The 22,963-nt window shown below is 41.2% G+C and overlaps 1 protein-coding gene across 1 annotated transcript in view; it reads right to left on the bottom strand.

The window, feature by feature from the left end:
- FRK (fyn related Src family tyrosine kinase) overlaps window positions 1-22,963 on the bottom strand; it is a 72,153-nt gene that overhangs the window by 15,201 nt on the left and 33,989 nt on the right. The window contains exons 3-4 of the mRNA XM_074990714.1: window positions 11,883-12,046; window positions 11,038-11,206 (exon numbers count right to left, since the gene is read on the bottom strand). Coding sequence (XP_074846815.1) covers window positions 11,038-11,206; window positions 11,883-12,046 — 333 coding nt within the window. The remainder of the gene's footprint in view (window positions 1-11,037; window positions 11,207-11,882; window positions 12,047-22,963) is intronic.

Below are 22,963 nucleotides of genomic sequence, written 5' to 3'. Positions count from 1 at the left end.
CCACATAACTCTTGTTGCACATTCTCATCAGCTGCCAGCTCAATTCCACATCCAATACAAGATCCTGGTCTTTGTTCTAAATCCTAAAATGTGTTCAGGACAAGATAATTCATGGACTACTAAATATAAATGGTACTTCACAGGGTCACTTCACTACTATAGAGAAGGTTGGAATGAGGGCAAAAGTTGATGGTTTACAAGGAAATCTTCTAACTTAACTATGTCATGAAGTTCCCCAACTCCTTTAAGCCAGTGGGATCTAATAAGTTTCAAATAGCAGCTGGAACATAGATAGGAATATCCATATACATCTTAGATTTCTTAGTGCACTGAGATTCCATGCTGATTGGCATTGTATTCCATGCTGAGAATCATTACCAAGACATGGGTAGGATGTGGAAAAGGATGACTTCAAAAGCAAAGAGAAGAGCTGATGGAAAATGTTCAGATTTTGACATTATTCTGTATGGGGTTTTTTTTCATATAACACACAGAAAAAAGAGTATCTCTATCTACCTATTATGGTAATATAAATATACATTTCCCTCTGACATAAGCATACATAGTGTCTTGATGATTTGTCTGTATATACTCCTAGCTTTTTTTAAGACTTACTTTTCATTGCTAAGTGATATAAAAGAGAACAAACCTCGCTGTTTGATCATCATGACTTTGTTTCATTATAATTAGTTATAGCAAGCAGGTTAGGAGTTAACCCCAAATATCTGTCCTCATTAATCTGAGATATCTATTATAACAGGGTAAAAGAGGTTGCCTAAGGTAAAAGTTGGGTGGTCTGTCAAATGAACTAGCCCCTGAGGGAGGTCAGGCTCAAAGTAACTGGGTGACAAGAGGGGTGAGTATCTTTTGTTGGACTAATTTCTTCTGTGGAGAGAGAGAGAAGCTTTTGGACTACACAGAGCTCTCCTTCAAGTCTGGGAAAGATTTAGAGTGTCCCAGTTAAATACACAATTGATCAGATAGTTTTGTATAAATTGTGAGTGCATATTCTCAGGCACAATTCAAGGTGAAGTGTCCTGTTAGCAAGACTGTAGTGAAAGGAAAAAAGGGGGGATTACTGAGTTACAGATTGCTGCAATACGTCATGAAATCAGTGTCTTTATTAGACGCATGAGTTTTAGTGTCTAGCAAAGTTATGAATTTAAGCTCCCAGGCCTTTCTTTTGAAGATGCTATACTGCTCTGCTTTGAGGATGTGGACTGAGAGGTCAGATGTAGGTGCCCATTTAGTGCAAAGTTTTCACCCACAGGCTGTTTTGTTTTCTTTATTATTTTCCTGTGTGAGTTCATTCAAGAATGTAGTGATTGTCTGGTTTCACTCACATAGAATTTAAGTAGCAGGGTGACACTTAGTTAAACTAGGAGCATGAGGGCCTAAGAAAAGCTTTTGAGAGCTCAGCCAGGAAACCCAGAAAAAAAGAAGCTCTTGAGGAAAGAGGCTCCTCATGGAACTGGGCAGGAAGCTGCAACCAGGAGGAGAGTCATAGAGTGTTCCCAAGCAAGGGATCAAAGCAGCCAAAGGGAATAAAGTAGGCATGGGACCTCGTGGAGAATCACTAAGGACTGGTTTAGCAGAGGACAATATACAGTGAGGGGTCAGGGGAATACTGATATCTGACTAAACACCCAACAAAGACCCAAACTCCTTTGAGGGAATTCAGTCTGAGAGTGTTTAGAGGGACTAAAATGTAAGTCATCATCACAGGGGCATAGTTTCCAGTGGAGTAGCTGATTAAAACTTCCATTTTGTTTCATATGGTTCATCATCATCATCATCATTATCATCATCAATAACCGTGGGCTCAGTGCCTGCTAGTGTCTGATGCGTCTCTCACTATTTCCTTCCATCATTCCCTGTCCAGTGCAGAGTGACTTAGTTTCTGTAGACTAGATCCGCACCAATCTACTATATCATCTAATCATTCTCTGTGGGGTCTGCCTCTCCTATTCGAACCATACATTATGCCGAATACTAGGGTCTTGATTTTTCGTTTGTTGTTCATTCTGCAAATACATCCAAATAGTTGTAGCTTCCATTTTATAACCTTCTGCAGCAGGTTCTCTTTCGGCTGTATCTTCCTATATAATTCCTCATTGGTGACCTTCTGCATCCATCCCATTCTCAGAATCTTTCTATAACAACTCCTTTCAAATGTCAATATTCTTCTTTTTGAATCTTTCATTACCTCCCATGTCTCATCTCCATACAACATGTTGCTGAATGCACTTGTTTTCAAGACGCTCAGCTTCATTCTTAAACTAATTGCTTTGCTTTCCAGATCTTATCCATCGCCTTCAAACTTGCTCTTGCTTTCGCTATTCTAGTCGCTATTTCCTTCTAACAGTCTAGATCATATGTTATGTTGCTCCCCAGATATGTGAACTTCTCTGCATTTTCTAGTTCAATACCATTGACACTATGTTCCTATTTCCTTCTCTCCAAATACCATTGTTTTTGTTGTATGGATGTTCATATGGTTGCTGTTTACTATAAATTAAATTAAACACTCAAAGGAGGATGCTCCTTATTATTGGAAAACCTTCTTCAACTTATTTATGCCAAGGGCATAGAAAGCTAAGGCAGAGGCTCACCTGCCAATTATGGTACGGATCTTCATGCTATTAACAGAGTGAGCAAAACAAAGTAAAATTTGCCCTGTAAAATTAAACCAAAATGCTTGTAGCAGTCACTTTTGGCTGGAAGGATCTTGTGATAAATAAACTGCAGCAGATTTAATTGAGGAAGATCACAGAAGCTAAATATTATTGACATACTATATGTCAAGTAATTGAGCTGAACTAAAGAAGATAAAACAAGAAAGTATGCTGAGGAATTGGACAAACAATTTAAAAAGCTGGCAATTGTTCATGAAGTAGTGTTGTCATAGGAATGGTTTCAGGGAAGATTGAGATAGCTAGTCTGAGTGGGTTTATTACTAAAAGCAGAAGAACTATTGAGCTCAGTATAGACATAAACATTGTCAGGGACCTTGCAATCTAAAAAAAAACAATGACTGCGAAGAGAAATAGACAAACAGAGGTAAAGTGACATGCCCAAGATCACACAGCTGTCATTGACAGGGCCAGAAAGAGAAATAGCATCTCCTGTCTAGTGCTTTAGCCACTGGAGTATATTGAGTCTCTGATACCTCATGGACAGTTGGAATCAATAAGACCAGACTATGGCATGAATGATAACTCCAAGACTTACTGCATTCACTGTCCAAGAAAACTCTATTGTATTCTGCTGCACCTCAGAAAAAAACTTAAGTCTGCTGAGTACCTGTTGTGTCTCTTACCTATAATTGCCTAAAAACCTCACAGGCATTGGTTAGGCAGAATCAAAGATAAGGAAACCTACAAGGAAGGAAACAGGCAAATCTCTGAAGAAAGAAACTGCTCCTACTATGTTTCTTTTAGAACTGTTGTAATTACTGCTTCTTTTTTTCCAACAAAATTCTATACTTCTAAGCCCTCTGGACTAAAGGCCTGTCAGCATAGTCATTGTGGGATGAAATGGATTGAAATGGAAAGAGTCAAGATTTGCCATCTCATAGGAAAGGAAGAAAAAAAAAAAAAGGTCAACACGATACCAGGGAGCGGCTGAGCAACACAGCAAAGTTGTTGTCAAAGCAGCATATAAATAGTTACAATTAACAAGACATGACAGCTTGTGCTGCTCTAACAAATGAGGCTGGTGTCACCTAAAAGAATTTCAAATATTGATTAATTAATAAAAGATATTTAAGATGTTTCACAAGCATTTTACAACTTTGATCAAAAACCTCCAGTATAAATAGGAATCTTCTGTTTCTTTCAGTGCATTTAATGGAACCACTGTGTAAAGACTATAGAAAAAGCATCCTGACATTTGAAAGGTTCCATAATCCACCACTGACAGGATCAAAAATCAGTTTCCGAACCACTAGGAAAACTGATTCAGAATCCATATGGATTCCTCTTCTGATCCACTTAATAGGTCAGCACTGGAAATTCTATCATCACCTTTAATTTATCCTTCATGCCCCTTCCCCCTCCCCCGATTATTGTCATTTCTTTCTTTTTTTATTCTGTTCTTTGGCTTCTTTTACCAATATTTTTGACTATGAAGTTAGATCTGTGACAGTCTGGAAAATTCATCTGTACAATTTATGGATTCTGATTGATTTTATGATGTTATAATTTTAACATTTCTGTATCCAGGATTTCTGGAAGTGGAGCTAACTGCTTCTGACCTAGGGTACAGCATGTCTCTACCAGACCAGGGACAAGAGATGCTTTTGAAACTTTTACCCTGGGGCTCTGCTTAAACAATGAGGATGCTAAGGAGATCAGCTGAAGCTCGTTGTGCCAGTTTGTCTGCAGGATGGAGGTCATGGAAAGACTGGAAAATTCTCAAACAAGAGAAAGAGACAGTGGGGAGAAAGCAATGGGTTGAAAGGGCTTAGGAGGATTAAGGGAAGGCTATTGAGTGGCAGAAGACACTGTGGGCAGGAGAGAAGAGGACAATAGGCATGCTTTCGCAGAAGGGATCTCTGGTGCAACAGCAGCACCAGAAAAGTTAAGTAAATCTGGCTGGACCAGAGCAAGCTCCTTGATTCTGATGAGAAACCCAAAGCTGCAAGGGCATAGTCCTAGATGCGCCAGAGATAATTCTGTTTAAACCCAGAAACACTCTACAGAATGCTGAGGGAACTGAGGAAGGGAGTGCTTACAAGTGTACTTATTGTGTATAGCTCGTGATGTTAAGTAAAGATTAACTGTGTTTTAGAATCCTGTGCATATTTTGTGTGTCTGTTTACTTTCACTGTCATGTGCCCCGAAGAGGTAAACACCAATTCAGAATGCTTACACTTTTGATGGCATTCTTTGGGATGTGCAGGAGTCACTGGGGAGACTTGAGGAAGATAGCACAGGAGGCCCCACTGCCAAGACAGGTTTCAGACACAGCAAGGTCTGTATTGGAGTGAGCTCCCTGAGGCCCAAAACCAGACCCAGCACCAACAGTTCCAACAAGCTAAGGCATATTGAACACTGAGTTTGGATCCCCTCACCATAGTCTGCGTGTCCAGCAGGAGAAGCTTGGCCAGATCTGTGATATGTTACTGCATTTCTGTACCCAGCATAGTTCCATTCATGCTAGGGACCCTAGGGTAATATTTTCAAAAGTGACTTGGGACTGTAAGTCAAGGTGCGCTTTTGAAACTCTTACCCCACATTTTCTATGTCATCAAATTTGCATATGTGCACCACTTCAACATGCAAACATCAACTTCTTATTTATGATTTATATGAAACTGAGTAAAAGCTTGATAGATGTATAACAATATAGATGCTTCTGAATCTATTGGATTTAAAAAGGATTTTCTCAATTTATATATTTGACACCACCCCTAATTCTTACTTTTTATGATTTGTGCATACCGTGCTGAACGGCCTCTACTTTCTTTATTTTTACCATCAACCATCAATTTTTGCTCACTTTTAAATGTTCTATAAACACTAATAATTATGTTAAGACTTTTCTATTTTTATTATATACACCTGCCTGCTTAATCCTGGACTATTGCTTTTTAACTCCAAAGTAAACAGCTTCACATTAACTACATCTCTTTTTTTCCCCTTTGTTCCATATATCTGACTTGTAAATAATAATGCATGATTAGGCTCAGCATAAGCTCAGTTTAGTGCTCACTCGTTGTCATCTGGTGGTAGTTTACAAGTGTCAGGACTAGTAATCATTATCACATAAAAATAACAATATCTTACACATGACCTTTCATCCTCCATTACTGTACACAATAAATATAGCTGAAACCTAGCCCCTTTCTGTGGAATACAGAATATTATTAATAACATACAACATCAGGCAACAGTTTGATAGGAACTGAGGAGGAAGAATATAGCATGCAACTGAAATTGCAGGGAGAATTTAGGGAGTGAGAATTAAACTACCCATTGATTTTGTACAAGAGACCAGCTTTATACTTCCTTCCCCTCACCCCCTTTCCCAGAATCCCCCCAAAACCCAACACTTCCACTATTACAATGCTTGTTAACATCATGTAGGGAGATTGGCTTAGGAAAAAGTTCACCAGTACCACAACCTGTAGCATTCTGGGAATTTAGTTTTCTTTGGCCTGGAAGGTCTCAACATTTTTAAGGTAATTTCTGAAAATAATTGTTGAAAAATTGGAGTACGCTTAAGAAAGACAGAGTCCCAAGTGATCTGAGAGAGGGAGAAAATGCCTTACAGTGGGAAAACTTAAAGAGATTCATCATCTTAGTTTATTTTAAAAATTGAGAGATGACTTGATTATAAGTTCTTTATATGGAGTAAGTACTGGGTATTAAAGTGGATTAGAGGCCGCATCTACGCTAACCAAAAACTTCGAAATGGCCACGCAAATGGCCATTTTGAAGTTTACTAATGAAACGCTGAACTACATATTCAGCGCCTCATTAGCATGCGGGTGGCTGTGGCACTTCAAAATTGACGTGGCTCACCGCTGCGCGGCTCGTCCAGACGGGGCTCCTTTTCTAAAGGATCCCAGCTACTTCGAAGTCCCCTTATTCCCATCTGCTCATAGGAATAAGGGGACTTCGAAGTAGCCGGGATCCTTTCAAAAAGGAGCCCTGTCTGGACAAGCCGCGCAGCAGCGAGCCGCATCAATTTCGAAGTGCCGTGGCTTCCCGCATGTTAATGAGGCACTGAATATGTAGCTCAGCGCTTCATTCGTAAGCTTCGAAATGGCCATGCAAATGGCCATTTTGAAGTTTTTGGCTAGTGTAGACACGGCCAGAGAAAGGTATACCAATGCCTGGTAATAAAACCCAGATTCAAAACAGAAACGAGGCACATTTTTTAACAGTGAAAGTGATTAGCCATTATAACAAACTAATAAGAGATTTGCCGTCATTTTATGCCTTCAGGTCATGACTGACTGAAGCGTAACTTTCAGAAAGGCACCCAAAGACAAGTCACAGGGCTCAATACTAGGCTAACTAGGTGAAGTTTAATGGTCTGTGATACAGAAAAGGAAATACCAGGTGATATAATGGCCAATTTTGGCTTTAAATGCTATGTAGTTATGAAGACCATTATGTTTCTGTATTCTAAGTGTGAAGAATTAATATACCAGAATATAGTCACCTTAGAGTCAAGACTCATGAACTATAGAGGCCATTTCCCAACTGCCTTTATATTAAGATGAAGTAAATTACATCTGGCTTCTGTTGCATTTTTATTAGTACCAAAGTAAGCTTTTTTCCCTCTAATTAGGGTCTTTTAAATTATTTAAATCGGTGTCTGGTGAAGTTGCTGATGTTATGAAAGTAAGCTTCAGAAACCCAATGTGCTAGGAGATTGAAACATGGATGTTTCAGAGAAGGGGTTGACATTTTACAACAAAAGTTAATCCCTAAGAAAAATACACTACAGTATTCTGAACATAGTATCTTCTTATCAGAAAGCTTTGTCTTTATTGTAGAATAGTGTGACAATGTATTAGCTATATCAATTATAGAAACACAGGGTCCAAACCCCCCTCCGGGAAGCCAGGGGGATTCTTTCCACTGACCTAAACATGAAGTGGTGTACACCATAAAAAATTAAGAAGATGAATTGAATCAATTTGTCCATTTCCTTAGCCCAAGCAGAACAATAGCTATAGTATATAACTGCATATACTTGTTCATAAACTGAATTTTTCGGAAAAAAGTAAATCATTAAAGAGTGGGGGTCAGCTAAAACATTGGCTTCCAGCTTGTCAGGGTAAGATCCTGGCACACTTGGAAGTTTTGTGTCAGCAGGTAAGGAGCTCTTCAGCTCCCAGTGGCTGCAGTTCACCAGTCGTGGCCAATGGGAATTGTGGAAAGTGGCGGTTAACCTGTCCCTCAGCCCGTGCCACTTCGCAGAGCTCCCAAATTGCAGTCACTGGAAGCTGAAGGGCTCCATGCCTGCTCATGCTCCAGGTACATGAAACATCTGGGCATACCAGTTTGCTGACCCTGCTGTATTTTAAAATTTGGAGTCACAAGAAACACGCAAAAGTTTTAGTAACAGAGAGAAAGCCATGTTAGTCTATATACCATCAAAACAAAAAAGCAGTAAAGTAGCACTTTAAAGATTAACAAAATAATCTATTAGGTGAGCTTTCGTGGGACAGACCCACTTCTTCAGACCATAGCCAGACCAGAACAGACTCAATATTTAAGGCACAGAGAACCAAAAACAGTAATCAAGGTTGACAAATCAGAAAAAAAATTATCAAAGTGAGCAAATCAGAGAGTAGAGGGGCAGAAGGTGGAGAGGCAAGAATTAGATTAAGCATTGCCACACTCCACGAGGCCCTGGGTGACAGGCCTGTTCTCTCCTGCAGATGGCCGCCCAGCCTTGTGGGCATTCTCACCCAAAGCCATGGTCTGTGCCAGAGGGGCACTGGTCCTGGAGCTTTTCTCTGCGGTGGGGCCCACTGCCAGCTTTGTCCACAGGTCTGTTCTGGAGGTGCCATCGCTGGACCTGACAGGGTTGTTCGCAGAGTTGCAGGCATATTCCTCAGCTGACATCGTGTGTGCTGTTGTGTGCTGGCGATGCCTGGATGCTTTGTGCATTGGGTGGACTTTGGGCTCTCTTGGACGGGGGGTTGGTGGGCACAGAACAGACATGAAGGTGGTCCTGGTCCGCAGGCCTGTCAGTCAGCATTTTAATGGAGTGGGCCATTCTGTAAATGACTTGAAGGTTTGCGTCTTGCTGAAGGGGAATTTTCACGGCAGTCTGAGGGGAGAGGCTGCTGAGCTGTCTTTTGTATTCAAATTTGACGTATTAACACATGGTATGATCTGGGATGGGAATTTTCTGGGTCATTATAGGGGCTTTTTTGCATGCTTGTCTTAATCTAATTCTTGACACCCCCCTCCAACCTTCTGTCCCTCTACTCTCTGATTTGCTCACCTTGATAATATTTTTTTTCTGATTTGTCAACCTTGATTACTATTTTTGGTTCTCTGTCACTTAAATATTGAGTCTGTTCTGGTATGGCTATGGTCTGAAGAAGTGGGTCTGTCCCACGAAAGGTCCCCTAATAAATTATTTTGTTAGTCTTTCAAGTGCTACTTGACTGCAAAAGCTTTAATAATCTTAATGTAATAAAATGAAAAACCTATTATAAGAAATGAACAAATATGTATTCACATACCTTCAGAATTAGTCACTGTTTTAAATATCAGCATCAATTTACTGATTTTAAACTCTCATATCATTCTAATGTACTTATTTAAAAAGTCTCAACATCCTTCAGTTTCCAGTTCACGAAATAGTTCATTAAACTTGGCTCTGTGTCTGTCGATGTTCTAGGTAAACAAAACATCCCAGCGCATGAGCGGCTTACTCTGGTTATCTGAGAAATGAAGTTTGCCACTCCCTGAAATATAGGTTTATGAAACAGTCATAGTGTTTAGCCATTTTTGCCTATCCATTTTGGGCAGGGAGGATCATCTTACAAACAAGTGTATATGTTACCTGTGGTTTTGTCTGATCTAATTTTAAGTATCAGAAATGAAGTCTTCCAGTAGTCCATACTGTCATGCTTCTACTATTGTCAAAGTTGGAACACAAACTACAGAACTTTAACTATGGTGTACAATTTTCAATTTGCTTTAACAAATCTAGTGCAGGATTTGATTTATGTGATTGTCTTTTATTGCTTTCTTATCTATGTAGCAATAAATGGCCTCTGGGATTGATGAACCATCAGTATGAAGTTGCAAGTGTTTAACCAATCTCAACAGCCATTTCCTCTGACTGGGATCAAACATAAACAGAAAAACTGAAGAAGAAACACCTGCTCAAGTGAGGATGGTGCTCCCAATGAGAATGTGGTCTGTCAACAAAGGGAGCTAGTGTTTTGACTTTTAGGTATTGACATAATTTTGTCAATAAAACTTGGTAGTACAGAGCTACACTAAGCTTTTTTTGTTTTGTTTTGTTTTGTTTATAAGATGTCTTCTATAGCTCTTGTGTTCACAGTGAAGGTTCTGATAACAGACTATACTTGTATCATAAATCAGAAGCCAGGATGCATTATTAGGAGCCTACTGTTTATGTACTCTTGAAGGATAGAGACAATATATGTTATTGTCATTCCTGAATACAAAAAAAAAAAAAAGGTGAAAAAGAGGAAAGTCACTGCACACAGCTTAAAGTCTTAGGCTCCTCAATTTTTCCCAAATCAGGGCCATTAGAACCCCACATATCCTTTTGAATTTAAGAAAACATACATTCTTTCTTTTAAATAGTGTATACTGCCTATGCTTGGTTTTCTTATTTGTGCAATTTGTGCCATCTGCTGGTAGATGGTTTTGTTGTTTTACACTGCAAAGGATACTTTCACCTAATTTTAAAAATAAACAGAAGTCAAACAGATGCCTCATTATTCATACAAGTATATATGGTAGATAAACATCAGCAACTAGTAGCATATGTCATAAATATATAAACTTTGATCACATTTCCAATCATTATTTAAATGTCACTTTGTTAGTGTTCTGAATAACAACAGAGAAATTAATGTAAATACAGATTCTGTAACAATAAATTGTTATAGCAATAGAGCTCTTATAAACCAGAAGGATTTTCGCAGATTATAAATATCATGATTGCTTCACCTGCTGATGAAATGCAGCCACCTCTGGGGTGACATATGTCAGCTTTCCTGTGCCAAAAACATTATATGATGGGATGGGAGCATGTGTGTGTGTGTGTGTGTATAAAACTGAAGAACAAACAAAAGAGCAGTGGGAGTTTAGGTAAACTGGATATAAAACCTTAGTATAAAGTGTCATGAAATATTTAAAGATCCCAAAATAACAAATTTAATTTTACCTATCATCCACAAGATGCAGGTTTTCAGGATCACTAAATACCTTGATTTTCTGATAAAGAATATTTACAAAACATGAAAGTGTGCTCTTGCTACAGTCTGACAAGATTAGTAATTAAGAGTAATATATGACATACCTGGTTTTAATGTTTTGATTGCCACCGGAGTGGTATTATTCCATAGTCCTTCCCACACCTCACCAAATTGACCAGAACCTAGTTTTTTCAACAATTTCAGAGAATTTCGGTCTATTTCCCACTGATCTGCAGTTTTGTATGACAAATCGAAAGGAGCAGGAACTTTTATCTGGTGCAAAGAACCAAACACAAACATTAGATATTTTGCTATTTTTTTCAGCAATGTGTATAATACACCTTTGTCTTAAAATGTCAGTTAAAGTTGCAGCTATGAGGAATAGTTCCCTTACAGAACACATTAATGATAAAGAAAAAACATAAAAGAGATTGCAAAAACCATCTACCCACATCCTGGGTACCTGATATTACAAAAAAATTAGTTGAGTTCAAATATACTTTGAAATGAAAAAGAAGCAGTTACTTGACATTGAATAAATCTTGAAAACTCTACAATCAGTCAAAGATCCCCCTTTATTTTTTTTAAAAAATCGACACCCCTTGCAAGAGTTTGTGAACAATTAAATATTCCTTGCATGAACCTGATGGTTTTGTCTCAGTAATTCTTATAGATCTAGAGTTATGAACTTGGTGATTTTATCTCAATAAACAGAGATATTCATAAATCATAAGTTGGCACATTCTTTTCCTCCAGCCACAAAATTATTTGTTCAAAATGTCAGAGTATTTTATTATGAATGTGTTGGCCTCAAGAATAAAACAGTTTTGCTATCCATACAACTTCATCAAAGAAGCAAGTCATCATATTGCAACCTAGAACCTTATGACTGTTAACTAGAAGGCTAGTTTGAAAATATATTTTTTGCACAATATAGAATTAGCTTTACCTTTATACAGGGGTTCTTGAGCTTTACACAGAGGCCATCACTATAAGTGGTGTGGTAGTCAACAAATTCATTCAATGTCTTAAAAGTTTTCTTTTTGCTAAGAAAAAAGCCTTCTTCATCCTCCTTTTGGATCCTGTAGTGTTTCACAGCTGCTCCATCAAACACTAAAAATAAATTGAGATATGAGTTCCCAGCTAAATATACATAGTAGTACAATATAGCTGACGGCCAACATTTTAAAAACAGAATTACCAAAGTCACGTTCCTAAATGTATATTTAAGAACCTATTTTTCAAAGGTGTCTACCACCCATAAATCACCCAGGTACCTAACACTGAGGTGGGGAGAGGGCCCCCTGTCCCCTCCAGTTAACAAGAATCAGTGTGCCCCTGAATTGTCAGCACCAGACCTCTTGAAGGTAGAGCCAAGCCACAGCACCTCTTCTGAATTCCTGACCATCATGGATCATTATGTCATATTCCAGGTCACCATATCCATTAGGGAAATCACAGACAGAACAACCACAGAAGCCTTCTGGCACTACTTTGTCCAGCCTTATGGCTACCCTTCTGTGGTGCTCACAAGCCAAGTCATGCCATTCAAGTAACTGATATTTAAGGAATTGTGCTCTTAGTATGGCAGCCACAAGCTAAGGATGATAGCCTACCACCCAACATTTAATGTCCTGGGCAAGTGACCCAATGAGATGCTGTTAGCATGGCTCAGGACCCTTTCAGAGATGTGGCAGAGGGGCTGGGCTCCCTACTTCTTGCAGCTGAACTCTATGTAATCTAGTGCACACCTCCATGAAGTACACTCTCTGTTTCCTGATGCTTGGCAAGCATGACTGACTGCCAATAGACATTACCAAGGGCATCCACCTGGGGACCTCAGGGAACGGCAGACTGTGTCAGTAAGCATTGCCAAGACTTCTGTTAGGCAAACAAGATCACAGCTGCTAATATATGGCAAGACCAAGAGACAAAGAAACGGAGCTCTGACAGCTAAGCTGGTGCCAGGCTCCTGATGCTCCAAACTGAACACAGTTTTGTCCACTCCAATACAAGATGATGGCGGAGTCAGCAGATAAAGTGGAGAAGGTAGTCCAAGGCAATATGCTCAGACCTTGCCACTTGGAGCCCAAGCTATAGAATGGGCTGTGAGGACAAGATCTGTATCCAGTGGCCACGAGGCAGGGATGAAAGGAATTACTGGGCCCCCACCACTGGGGGATCTGCAGGGAAAGCACTTGCACATGGGCCTGGTCTTGAGGCAGCAGAACAGAACATTGAGGAGGATTGGGGAGCCCCAGGTAAAAGGGACCCAAATCTAGCACAGAGCTTAGAGAAGGGCAGAGCAGAGAAGAGGCACCTGAGCATGACTCGAGGGCAGTGAGAAGAGCCCAACAAGGCATTAGCACCCCAAAGTCCTCAAAGATTGAGGATTCCTCCTTTCCGACTGACACAGCAAGGCTGAGGTTGGCCAAGCCATAGGGTATGTCCACCACTGGGGGACAGGTATGTTTACATCATGACAACTGTGGGACTGTATAGAGCCTCTTTCTTTCTACATCATATCTCCTGTGTGGCTGTAGGGAGTGCCATTCCAAAACAAGGACACAGAATTAATTAGAGACCACCGGGGAGGGCTTGAGCCAACGAGATGTTGCAAGTGTGATAGAAAAGATAAGGAGTTGCAGCCCTGAAAAGATAAGGAGAGAGAACAAAGAGAAGCAGGAGAAGAAGTAGACAGCAGTTAAGCAGAGCTGAGGGAGAGACAGTCTGATCTAGGAGATGACTGGAGAAGCTGCTGAACTGGTGCTTGCACAGCTGCTAAATTAGTGCTGCTGAACTGGTGCTTGCAGAGAGGTACAGCCCAGAGCCCAGACAGGACAGCTGAGACTATACAACAAGACCCACCAATCTGAGATCATATTTCATGCTGGCCTCAGAATGTGTGGACAGCTTGGAGTGACCCAAGTAAGGGACTACAATGGTGTGAAGCAACATATGAGTATATCTAGCTGTGCTGAGGGGTGGGAAAGGTAGACGCTAGGGAGTTTGTATAGCCCAATTGGAGACCCTGACCTGGGGTAAATGAAAGTGTTATTCTATTGCTACGTGTGTGGTTGATCCAGATATGAATTGCAACCATATGCTATGCAACACATTTTCTTCCATATCAATACCCTTCTACAGAAAGAATCTCAGGGCAGATGGTGGGGAAATGTATGAGTTTGTATGCTCAGTACATTTTTTAGGAACAACTATTAACGTAATCCTGTTGACAAGTGGCGCTTCTCTATTTTTTTAATCTGGGAAAACAAATTAATGTATTTCCCCATCTCTTTCCCTTACCCTCTTAGTTCATGTATTTATAGTATGGTGTACAGGACTCACGATCTCTAATCTGAAAATCTAAATATTGGCAGGTCTCTCATTTCTCCTTTTGTCATGCTGATAAAGCTTTTGTATCATACCACACCATGGTACACTCATATTATGAATACATTCACATATAGGCACATGTGTATGTTTGATATAAGATCCCAGAATGCTAGAATAATTCAAAATGTTGTCAATTTTCTGCATTACCTTAAACTGGCACACTGGCAATTCTTGTCTTTATAGTACTGGCAATTGCAGGAATATTTTTGTGAATATTAAATGTGGCCAAATTTGCAGCAAATATCAGTGATGTAGAATTTAAAAAATTAGCATACAGTGGAGTTTTTTCTCATCAATAAGCCAATAATAATTGAACAGAATATCCCCACCACCACACACACACTTCCTTAAGCAGGAATACATATTTATATTGCAGTGGGCAACTGCCCCCAGAGAGCCCATAGGTGCCATTTAAATCAAGCAGTTTTCTACACATTTCACAGCAAATATTAAGGAGACTAATAACTTACCTAACATTCTGAAAGAATGTCAGAAAAAAGGGTCAAAGGTGGGTGTATTTACAGATCATTCACATTCCCAAGGTATTCTGTCAACAGTAAATCAACAGAATGCGGCATTTCTGTCGAGAACGTTCTGACAGAAAGCCAGTCTGGATATTCCTGGTTTCCCTCTGTCAACAGACAGAGCTTCTGGGAAACCAGGCAGCCCTGTCTGCTGTGTTTTTGCCTGTCCATTCTGTTGAGACAGTGGCCGGGCAGTCCAGCCGCTTTCTGGTGACGGAGCAGATCACTGTTTCAATTCTCTTGGCAGTCTGGCCACGATCTGTCGACAGCAGTTTTGTCAGAAGATATCTTCCCACAGAAACTTCTGACAACTGTTTGTTCTAGCCTCTGTGTGAAGTTTGCTTTCACGTGGAGGAACCGTAGAAGGTTTCCACACCAAGTAAGTCTCTCTTTGTTTGGATGGGATCAGCAACTCTGGGAAGTATAAAATTAATGTTTGAGGTGTTACTTATTTGCATTCTGGTAACACCTTAAAGGATCCAACCAGGGCTGAGTACCAGTGTGTTAGGCTATGTACTGTCATGGAAGAAAAAATCAGTGCCTGCCCAAAGGGCCTGAAGTAGAGCTCCATGTGGCTCAAATGTCTGTTTCTCTCTCACCAACAGAAGTTGGTCCAGTCAAAGATATCACCTCAGACATAGGTGCCAACTCTGTGAGCTCAAGCACATGAAGAAAAAAAAAATAGTAGGTGCTCAGCACCACCCACCAGCCACACCTCTTAGCTGTTTGGCATCTGGGAGAAGGTGCTCAGGACAGGGCAAAGAGCCGCAAGCAGTGGGTGGGGCCTCAGCAGAAGAGTGGAGCAGACTTCAGGGGAAGGCGCAGAGTGGGAACAGGGTCTCGGAGTGGAGAGGGGATGGTGCAGCCCCTCTCGCCCTCAGGGAAAAATACAATTCAATGGCTGTGACTTCGGCCACCATTTCTGAGGGAAACCAAAGCAGTTCACAAATACAGACGAACAACAAGCGGACAGACTTCAAAAACTAGAACAACCTCATCTCAGCTCTCCCTTTCCATAACTATTTTCCTCCCCTACAGCCTGCGCTGTCTATAGCTGCCTGACATTCCCACTCCTTCCTCTGCCCAAATGTTCTCTCTTCCAGCCTACCAGAAAACAAAACAACCTTGTTCGGGGAGCACAAAAAAAGACACCTGGGAGCCGAAGGAGAGAAGGGGACTGCCAAATTGAGCTGTCCTGTCCATAGAAAAAAACTGGTGTGGCTGCCCCACACCTCAAGCTTTTGTGGGGGGGAGCACGGCAGCCACCCCAACTGTCCTATGGATGGGAAAAGGGAGGGTTTATCAGGGGCAGGACACAGCAGCAGGCGGCACCAGGGCTCACTGGGCTGGATGGGCAGAGCAGAGCACGCTGCCGTTCCCACCACCCATAAGGTGAATGTGGGCGGGGGCTATGGGGACCCCCTGCTGCTGCCTCTACTGCCACTACCACACCTCACCCCAGGTAATCCCTGGCTCAGTTGGTTGGGGAGGGGTTAAGTAGCCAGTGTTAGGGTAGAGTGGGGTTGGGGCGGGGCCTGCAGCACAGGAAGGGTTTTCCCTAAGCTGCGCCCCTGAGCAATTGGAGCAGAGTTGCACAAGGCCCCACCTCCTCCTCAGGACAGTGCTGCTGTCAAACGTGTCCTTACTGCTCCCATTCACATGGAACATGGGTCAGAGGAGTACCATGTTCATCCCTAGGAAGAGGGGCAGGCCACTCACATGGTTCAAAACCTCCATGCAATTTACTGAAGACTAGTATATTTGCCTTCTCTGATGTTTAAAAGACAGTTGTAGCAACAGGTATACATCTGAGTTTTAACTTTATCCATAGACATACCCAAGTTACCTAAATGTATTGTCATTTAATGTCGTAAGTTTTGCAAAAGTCGTTATTCAAGTTTGAAAGAAAAGCTGCTTGCTAGTATTGGCAGTGATGTTCAATCAAGCTGAGCACATTTAAGTTATGGCATTTAATTAAAAAGAAGCAATGCCTATGATGGCACAGGCATGATTAAATATTAATGTCTTTTACACCAGATGCTGGAATCATCTACATAAAAAATCCTTCTGCAACATGTGCATTTTTAAAATTAAAAAAAAAAATTACAAACATCAGGCAAGTAGGCTGATGGCACCAGATCTCAATGTGAAGTTCAATGAGGTCTCAGTTTCACCGTTTGTGGCAAAAAAATAAAAAAAAGAAGTTGGATTCTAACAGTCTTGCTTGCCTTCTAAATCAGTTGTGAAATATAAGTTTTTCCACAATGTCACATTAGAAATGAAAAGTGTACATTTTACTGAAAGATGTTTGTTTGTTTTTACTCCCTTCTCTCTACTGTCACCTAAGTAGATTTGCCTGTTAAGCTTTCCCTCCTATCTTTGGCCCCAATATACATTACTGTGAACCCTGTAGATGTCAGGTTATAAGGAGTTGGGCAAAAATGTTTTTCTCTGTTTTGATCTTCTCAGAGTCAAACTCTCTAGGGTTTTGCTTTGAGCTTCAGGTACATATTAAACTTCTAATGAAGCAGCTGAAAACATTAGGCATTTCACATGATTTCCACTCAATCCAAATACATTTATTCCAGGTGATTCCAAACTCTGTCTAACCTGATACGTCTCCTCCCCTGTCATTGTCAGATCCCACTTTGTGGAGATCTTCATTAAGGCTTGCGACTGGGTGCTTGCGAACAGGGTGAGTGCTAACAGGAGGGAGTTTTGAGAGGGGAATTTAGAGGGGGAGCTTGGAGGGAGCCAGTGACTTCTATTGCCCTTAAACTTAAATCCTTTATAACAACCTCTATCTGAAACATTTAATCAAACCCTCTTATATAATTAGAGTAGGAAATGGAGGCAGAAGCCCAGCAGCAGAGTGGGGGCTATCCTGTTTATTGTGTCCAGTGCAATATGTATGACTACCTACCCTGTGGGCGGGTGGCGTATGTGTGCGCTCGATGCAAGGAGCTCCTGGCCCTCAGAGACCGAGTGCTTGTTTTGGAGGCCAGGATGGCTGAACTGGAGGAGCTAAGGAAGGCAGAGGTGTCTGTTGATGAGACTTTCCAGGACATAGTAGGGCTGTCCCACCTCCAATCTGACAGTCCTGATGCTGTTACGGAGGATGAAAGGCTCAGGGAAGGAGAGCAGTCAATGGGACCAGAGGGAAACCATCCCATAGTTGGGACCCTCCTTTCAGAGAGTGCTATGGTATCCTCTCGCACCGAGGATACTTCTCCGGGGGAGGGAGCGCCAGCTGTTAGGAAGAAGCAGGTTTTAGTAGTGGGGGATTCCATCATTAGAAATATAGATGGTTGGGTTTGTGATGACCGGGAGCACCGTATGGTGACTTGCCTGCCTGGTGCGAAGGTTGCGGATCTCTCGAGGCATCTAGACAGACTTATGGGCAGTGCTGGGGAGGAGCCAGTGGTCGTGGTACATGTTGGTACCAATGACATAGGGAAGGGTAGAAGAGATGTTCTGGAGGCCAAATTTAGGTTACTAGGAAAGAGACTGAAATCCAGAACATCTATGGTGGCATTCCCCGAAATGCTTCCAGTTCCACGTGCAAGGCCAGATAGACAGGCAGAACTTCAGAGTCTCAATGCGTGGATGAGACAATGGTGTAGGGAAGAGGGGTTTAGATTTATTAGGAACTGGGGACACTTTTGGGGTAGGGGGAGCCTATACAGGAAGGATGGGCTCCACCTAAAGCAAGGTGGATCCAGACTGCTGGCATTAAACATTAAAAAGGTCGTAGAGCAGTTTTTAAACTAAGAGGTGGGGGAAAGCCGATTGGTGCGGGGGAGCACCTGGATCGGACGGACACTTCTCTCACACGACGCTCCATAGATAGGGATTCCCTAGAAGTTAGTCAGATAGGGAACGTGGGAAATAATACATGGGCAAGAACAGATGTGAAACAATCGCATATAAAAAAATCCAACGCGTCTGTGAAAGGCGGACATATAAATAGTGGTAGTTTTTTAAAGTGCTTTTACACAAATGCTAGGAGTCTTTCTAATAAGATGGGTGAACTGGAGTACCTCATATCAAAGGAGGAAGTTGACATAATAGGCATCACAGAAACCTGGTGGAATGAGGACAATCAGTGGGACACTATCATACCGGGATATAAATTATATCGGAAAGACAGAACAGGTCGTGCGGGTGGCGGAGTGGTACTATATGTGAAGGATAATATAGAATCAAATGAAGCAAAAATCCTAAAAGAATCAAAATGTTCCATAGAATCATTATGGATAACAATTCATTCCTCTAATATGAATATGGCATTAGGAATATATTACCGACCACCTAACCAGGACAGTGATAGTGATGCTGAAATGTTAAGGGAGATTAGAGAGGCTATCAAAATAAAAACACAGTAATAATAGGAGATTTCAATTATCCCCATATTGGTTGGGTACATGTCACCTCAGGACGGGATTCAGAGATTAAATTTCTTGATGCCTTAAATGACTGCTTCTTGGAGCAGCTAGTACAGGAACCCACAAGGGGAGAGTCAATTCTCAATCTAGTCCTGACTGGATCGCAGGATCTGGTCCAAGAGGTAACTGTTACTGGACCGCTTGGAAATAGTGACCACAATATAATAACTTTTAATATTCCTGTGTTGGGAAGAACACCGCAGCGGTCAAACACTCCGGCATTTAATTTCAAAAAGGGGAATTACACTAAAATGAGGAAGCTAGTTAAACAGAAACTAAAAGGTAGAGTAACTAAACTAAAATCCCTGGAAGCTGCATGGAAACTGTTTAAAGACACTATACTAGAGGCCCAACTTAAATGTATACCCCAAATAAAAAAACACAGTAAGAGACCTAACAAAGAACCACCATGGCTTAACAGCCATGTTAAAAAGGCAGTGAGAGAGAAAAGGGCAGTTTTTAAAAAGTGGAAGTCAAATCCTAGTGAGGAAAATAGAAAGGAACACAAACACTCCCAAATTAAGTGTCATCATGTCGTAAGAAAAGCCAAAAACAATTTTGAGGAACAGCTAGCCAAAAATTCAAAAAATGATAGTAAAATATTTTTTAAATACATTAGAAGCAGGAAGCCCACTAAAAAAGCAGTGAGGCCCTTGGACGATAAAGATATCAAAGGAGCGATCAAGGAAGACAGTGCCATTGCAGAGCGATTAAATGATTTCTTTGCTTCAGTCTTCACGGCTGAGGATGTTACAGAGGTTCCTAAATCCGAGCCAGCCTTTTTAGGTGACAAATCTGAGGAACTCTCCCAGATTGAAGTGACATTAGAGGAGGTTTTGGAATTAATTGATAAGCTGAATAGTAACAAGTCTCCAGCACCAGACAGTATTCACCCAAGGGTTCTGAAAGAACTCAAATGTGAAATTGTGGAGTTATTAACAGTGGTTTGTAACCTATCCTTTAAATCCGCTTCGGTACCCAATGACTGGAAGACGGCCAATATAACGCCAACATTTAAAAAAGGCTCTAGAGGAGACCCTGGCAATTATAGACCGATAAGTCTAACGTCAGTACCCCGCAAATTAGTAGAAACAATAGTAAAGAATAAAATTGCAAGGCACGTAGAAGAGCACGAATTGTTGGGCAAAAGTCAGCATGGTTTCTGCAGAGGGAAGTCGTGTCTAACTAATCTATTAGAATTCTTTGAAGGGGTTAATAAACATGCGGACAAGGGGCACCCAGTGGACATAATATACCTAGATTTCTAGAAAGCCTTTGACACGATCCCACACCACAGGCTTTTATGTAAATTAGGCGGTCATGGGATAGGAGGAAAGATCCTTTCATGGATCAGGAATTGGTTAAAAGACAGAAAACAAGGGTTGGAATAAATGGTAAATTTTCACAATGGAGGAGGGTAACTAGTGGTGTTCCCCAAGGGTCAGTCCTGGGACCGATCCTGTTCAACTTGTTCATCAATGATCTAGAAAATGAGGGAAGCAGTGAGGTGGCAAAGTTTGCAGATGACACCAAGTTGTTCAGGACAGTCAAAACCAAAAGGGATTGTGAAGAACTACAAAAAGATCTCAGCAAACTGAGTGATTGGGCAGCAAAATGGCAAATGAAATTTAATGTGGGTAAGTGTAAGGTAACGCACATTGGAAAAAATAACCCAAATTACACGTACAACATGATGGGTCAAATTTAGCTACGACAGATCAGGAAAGGGATCTTGGAGTTACAGTGGATAGTTCTCTGAAGACATCCACGCAGTGTGCAGTGGCAGTTAGTAAAGCAAATAGGATGTTAGGAATTATTAAAAAAGGGTTAGATAATAAGACAAAAGATATCATACTTCCCCTATATAAAACTATGGTACACCCACATCTTGAGTACTGCGTGCAGATGTGGTCTTCTCACCTCAAAAAAGATATATTGGCATTAGAAAAGGTTCAGAAAAGGGCGACTAAGATGATTAGGGGTTTGGAATGGGTCCCATATGGGGAGAGGCTAGAGAGACTGAGACTTTTCAGTCTGGAAAAGAGGCGATTGAGGGGCGATATGATAGAGGTATATAAAATCATGAATGGTGTGGAGAAAGTGAATATAGAAAAATTATTTACCTTTTCCCATAATACAAGAACTAGGGTACACCAAATGAAATTGATGGGTAGTAGGTTCAAAACTAATAAAAGGAAATTTTTCTTCACACAGCACACAGTCAACCTGTGGAACTCCTTGCCAGAGGAGGCTGTGAAGGCCAGGACTCTATGGCTACGTCTACACGTGCCCCAAACTTCGAAATGGCCATGCAAATGGCCATTTCGAAGTTTACTAATGAAGCGCTGAAATGCATATTCAGCGCTTCATTAGCATGCGGGCGGCAGCCGCGCTTCAAAATTGATGCTCCTTGCCGCCGCGCGGCGCGTCCAGACGGGGCTCCTTTTCGAAAGGACGCCGCCTACTTCGAAGTCCCCTTATTCCCATGAATAAGCAAATCAGAGAGCAGAGGGGCAGAAGGCGGGAGTTTGGGGAGTCAAGAATTAGGTAAAGCCAAGTATGCAAAAGAGCCCCTATAATGAGCTAGAAAATTTCCATCATGGTTCAAACCACATGTTAATGTGTCAGATTTGAATATTCCCATGTATTCCCATGAATAAGGGGACTTCGAAGTAGGCGGCGTCCTTTCGAAAAGGAGCCCCGTCTGGACGCGCCGCGCGGCGGCAAGGAGCGTCAATTTCGAAGCGCGGCTGCCGCCCGCATGCTAATGAAGCGCTGAATATGCATTTCAGCGCTTCATTAGTAAACTTCGAAATGGCCATTTGCATGGCCATTTCGAAGTTTGGGGCACATGTAGACACGGCCTATTAGGGTTTAAAAAAGAGCTTGATAAATTTTTGCAGGTTAGGTCCATAAATGGCTATTAGCCAGGGGTAAAGTATGGTGCCCTAGCCTTCAGTACAGGGGCAGGAGATGGATGGCAGGAGATAAATCACTTGATCATTATCTTCTGTTCTCCTTCTCTGGCGCACCTGGCATTGGCCACTGTCGGCAGACGGGATACTGGGCTGGATGGACCTTTGGTCTGACCCAGTATGGCCATTCTTATGTTCTTATGTTCTTGTTCTTAAGGAAGTATTGTACTATATTGAGCTATCAGGCAATTAATAGAAATAGGTCAGAAACAGAAACTTCTGAACCAGACCCAAACTTTTTTCAGAACTGTGGTAATTTTCAGTTCATAGGCTTTGGTTCAGACTCCTCTCTTACAATTCAATTATTATGTATTATATGAATATAATCATCTATGTATGTAATTTACATCTTTATAAACATCCCAAAGCATAAGTCTGGGATGACCCATAAGGGGCAGTTTCCTCTTATGTTATACCAATCTCGGTGTCTGAGCACCCTCAATTAAATTGAAAATACCATTAGGAAATACTAACTGGACTTACAGCATCAAAAAAAAAAAGCAGTCCAGTAGCACTTTAAAGACTAACAAAATAATTTATTACGTAATGAGCTGTCATGGGACAGACCCACTTCTTCAGATCATAGCCATACCAAAACAGACTCAATATTTAAGGCACAGAGAACCAAAATAGTAATCAAGGTTGACAAATCAGAAAAATATTATAAAGGTGAGCAAATCAGAGAGCAGA

Source organism: Carettochelys insculpta, chromosome 3 (assembly GCF_033958435.1).
Source record: "Carettochelys insculpta isolate YL-2023 chromosome 3, ASM3395843v1, whole genome shotgun sequence".
Lineage (NCBI taxonomy): Eukaryota > Metazoa > Chordata > Testudines > Carettochelyidae > Carettochelys > Carettochelys insculpta.
Note: the sequence above shows the minus strand (reverse complement) of the source record. Positions and strands in the feature narration are given on the sequence as shown.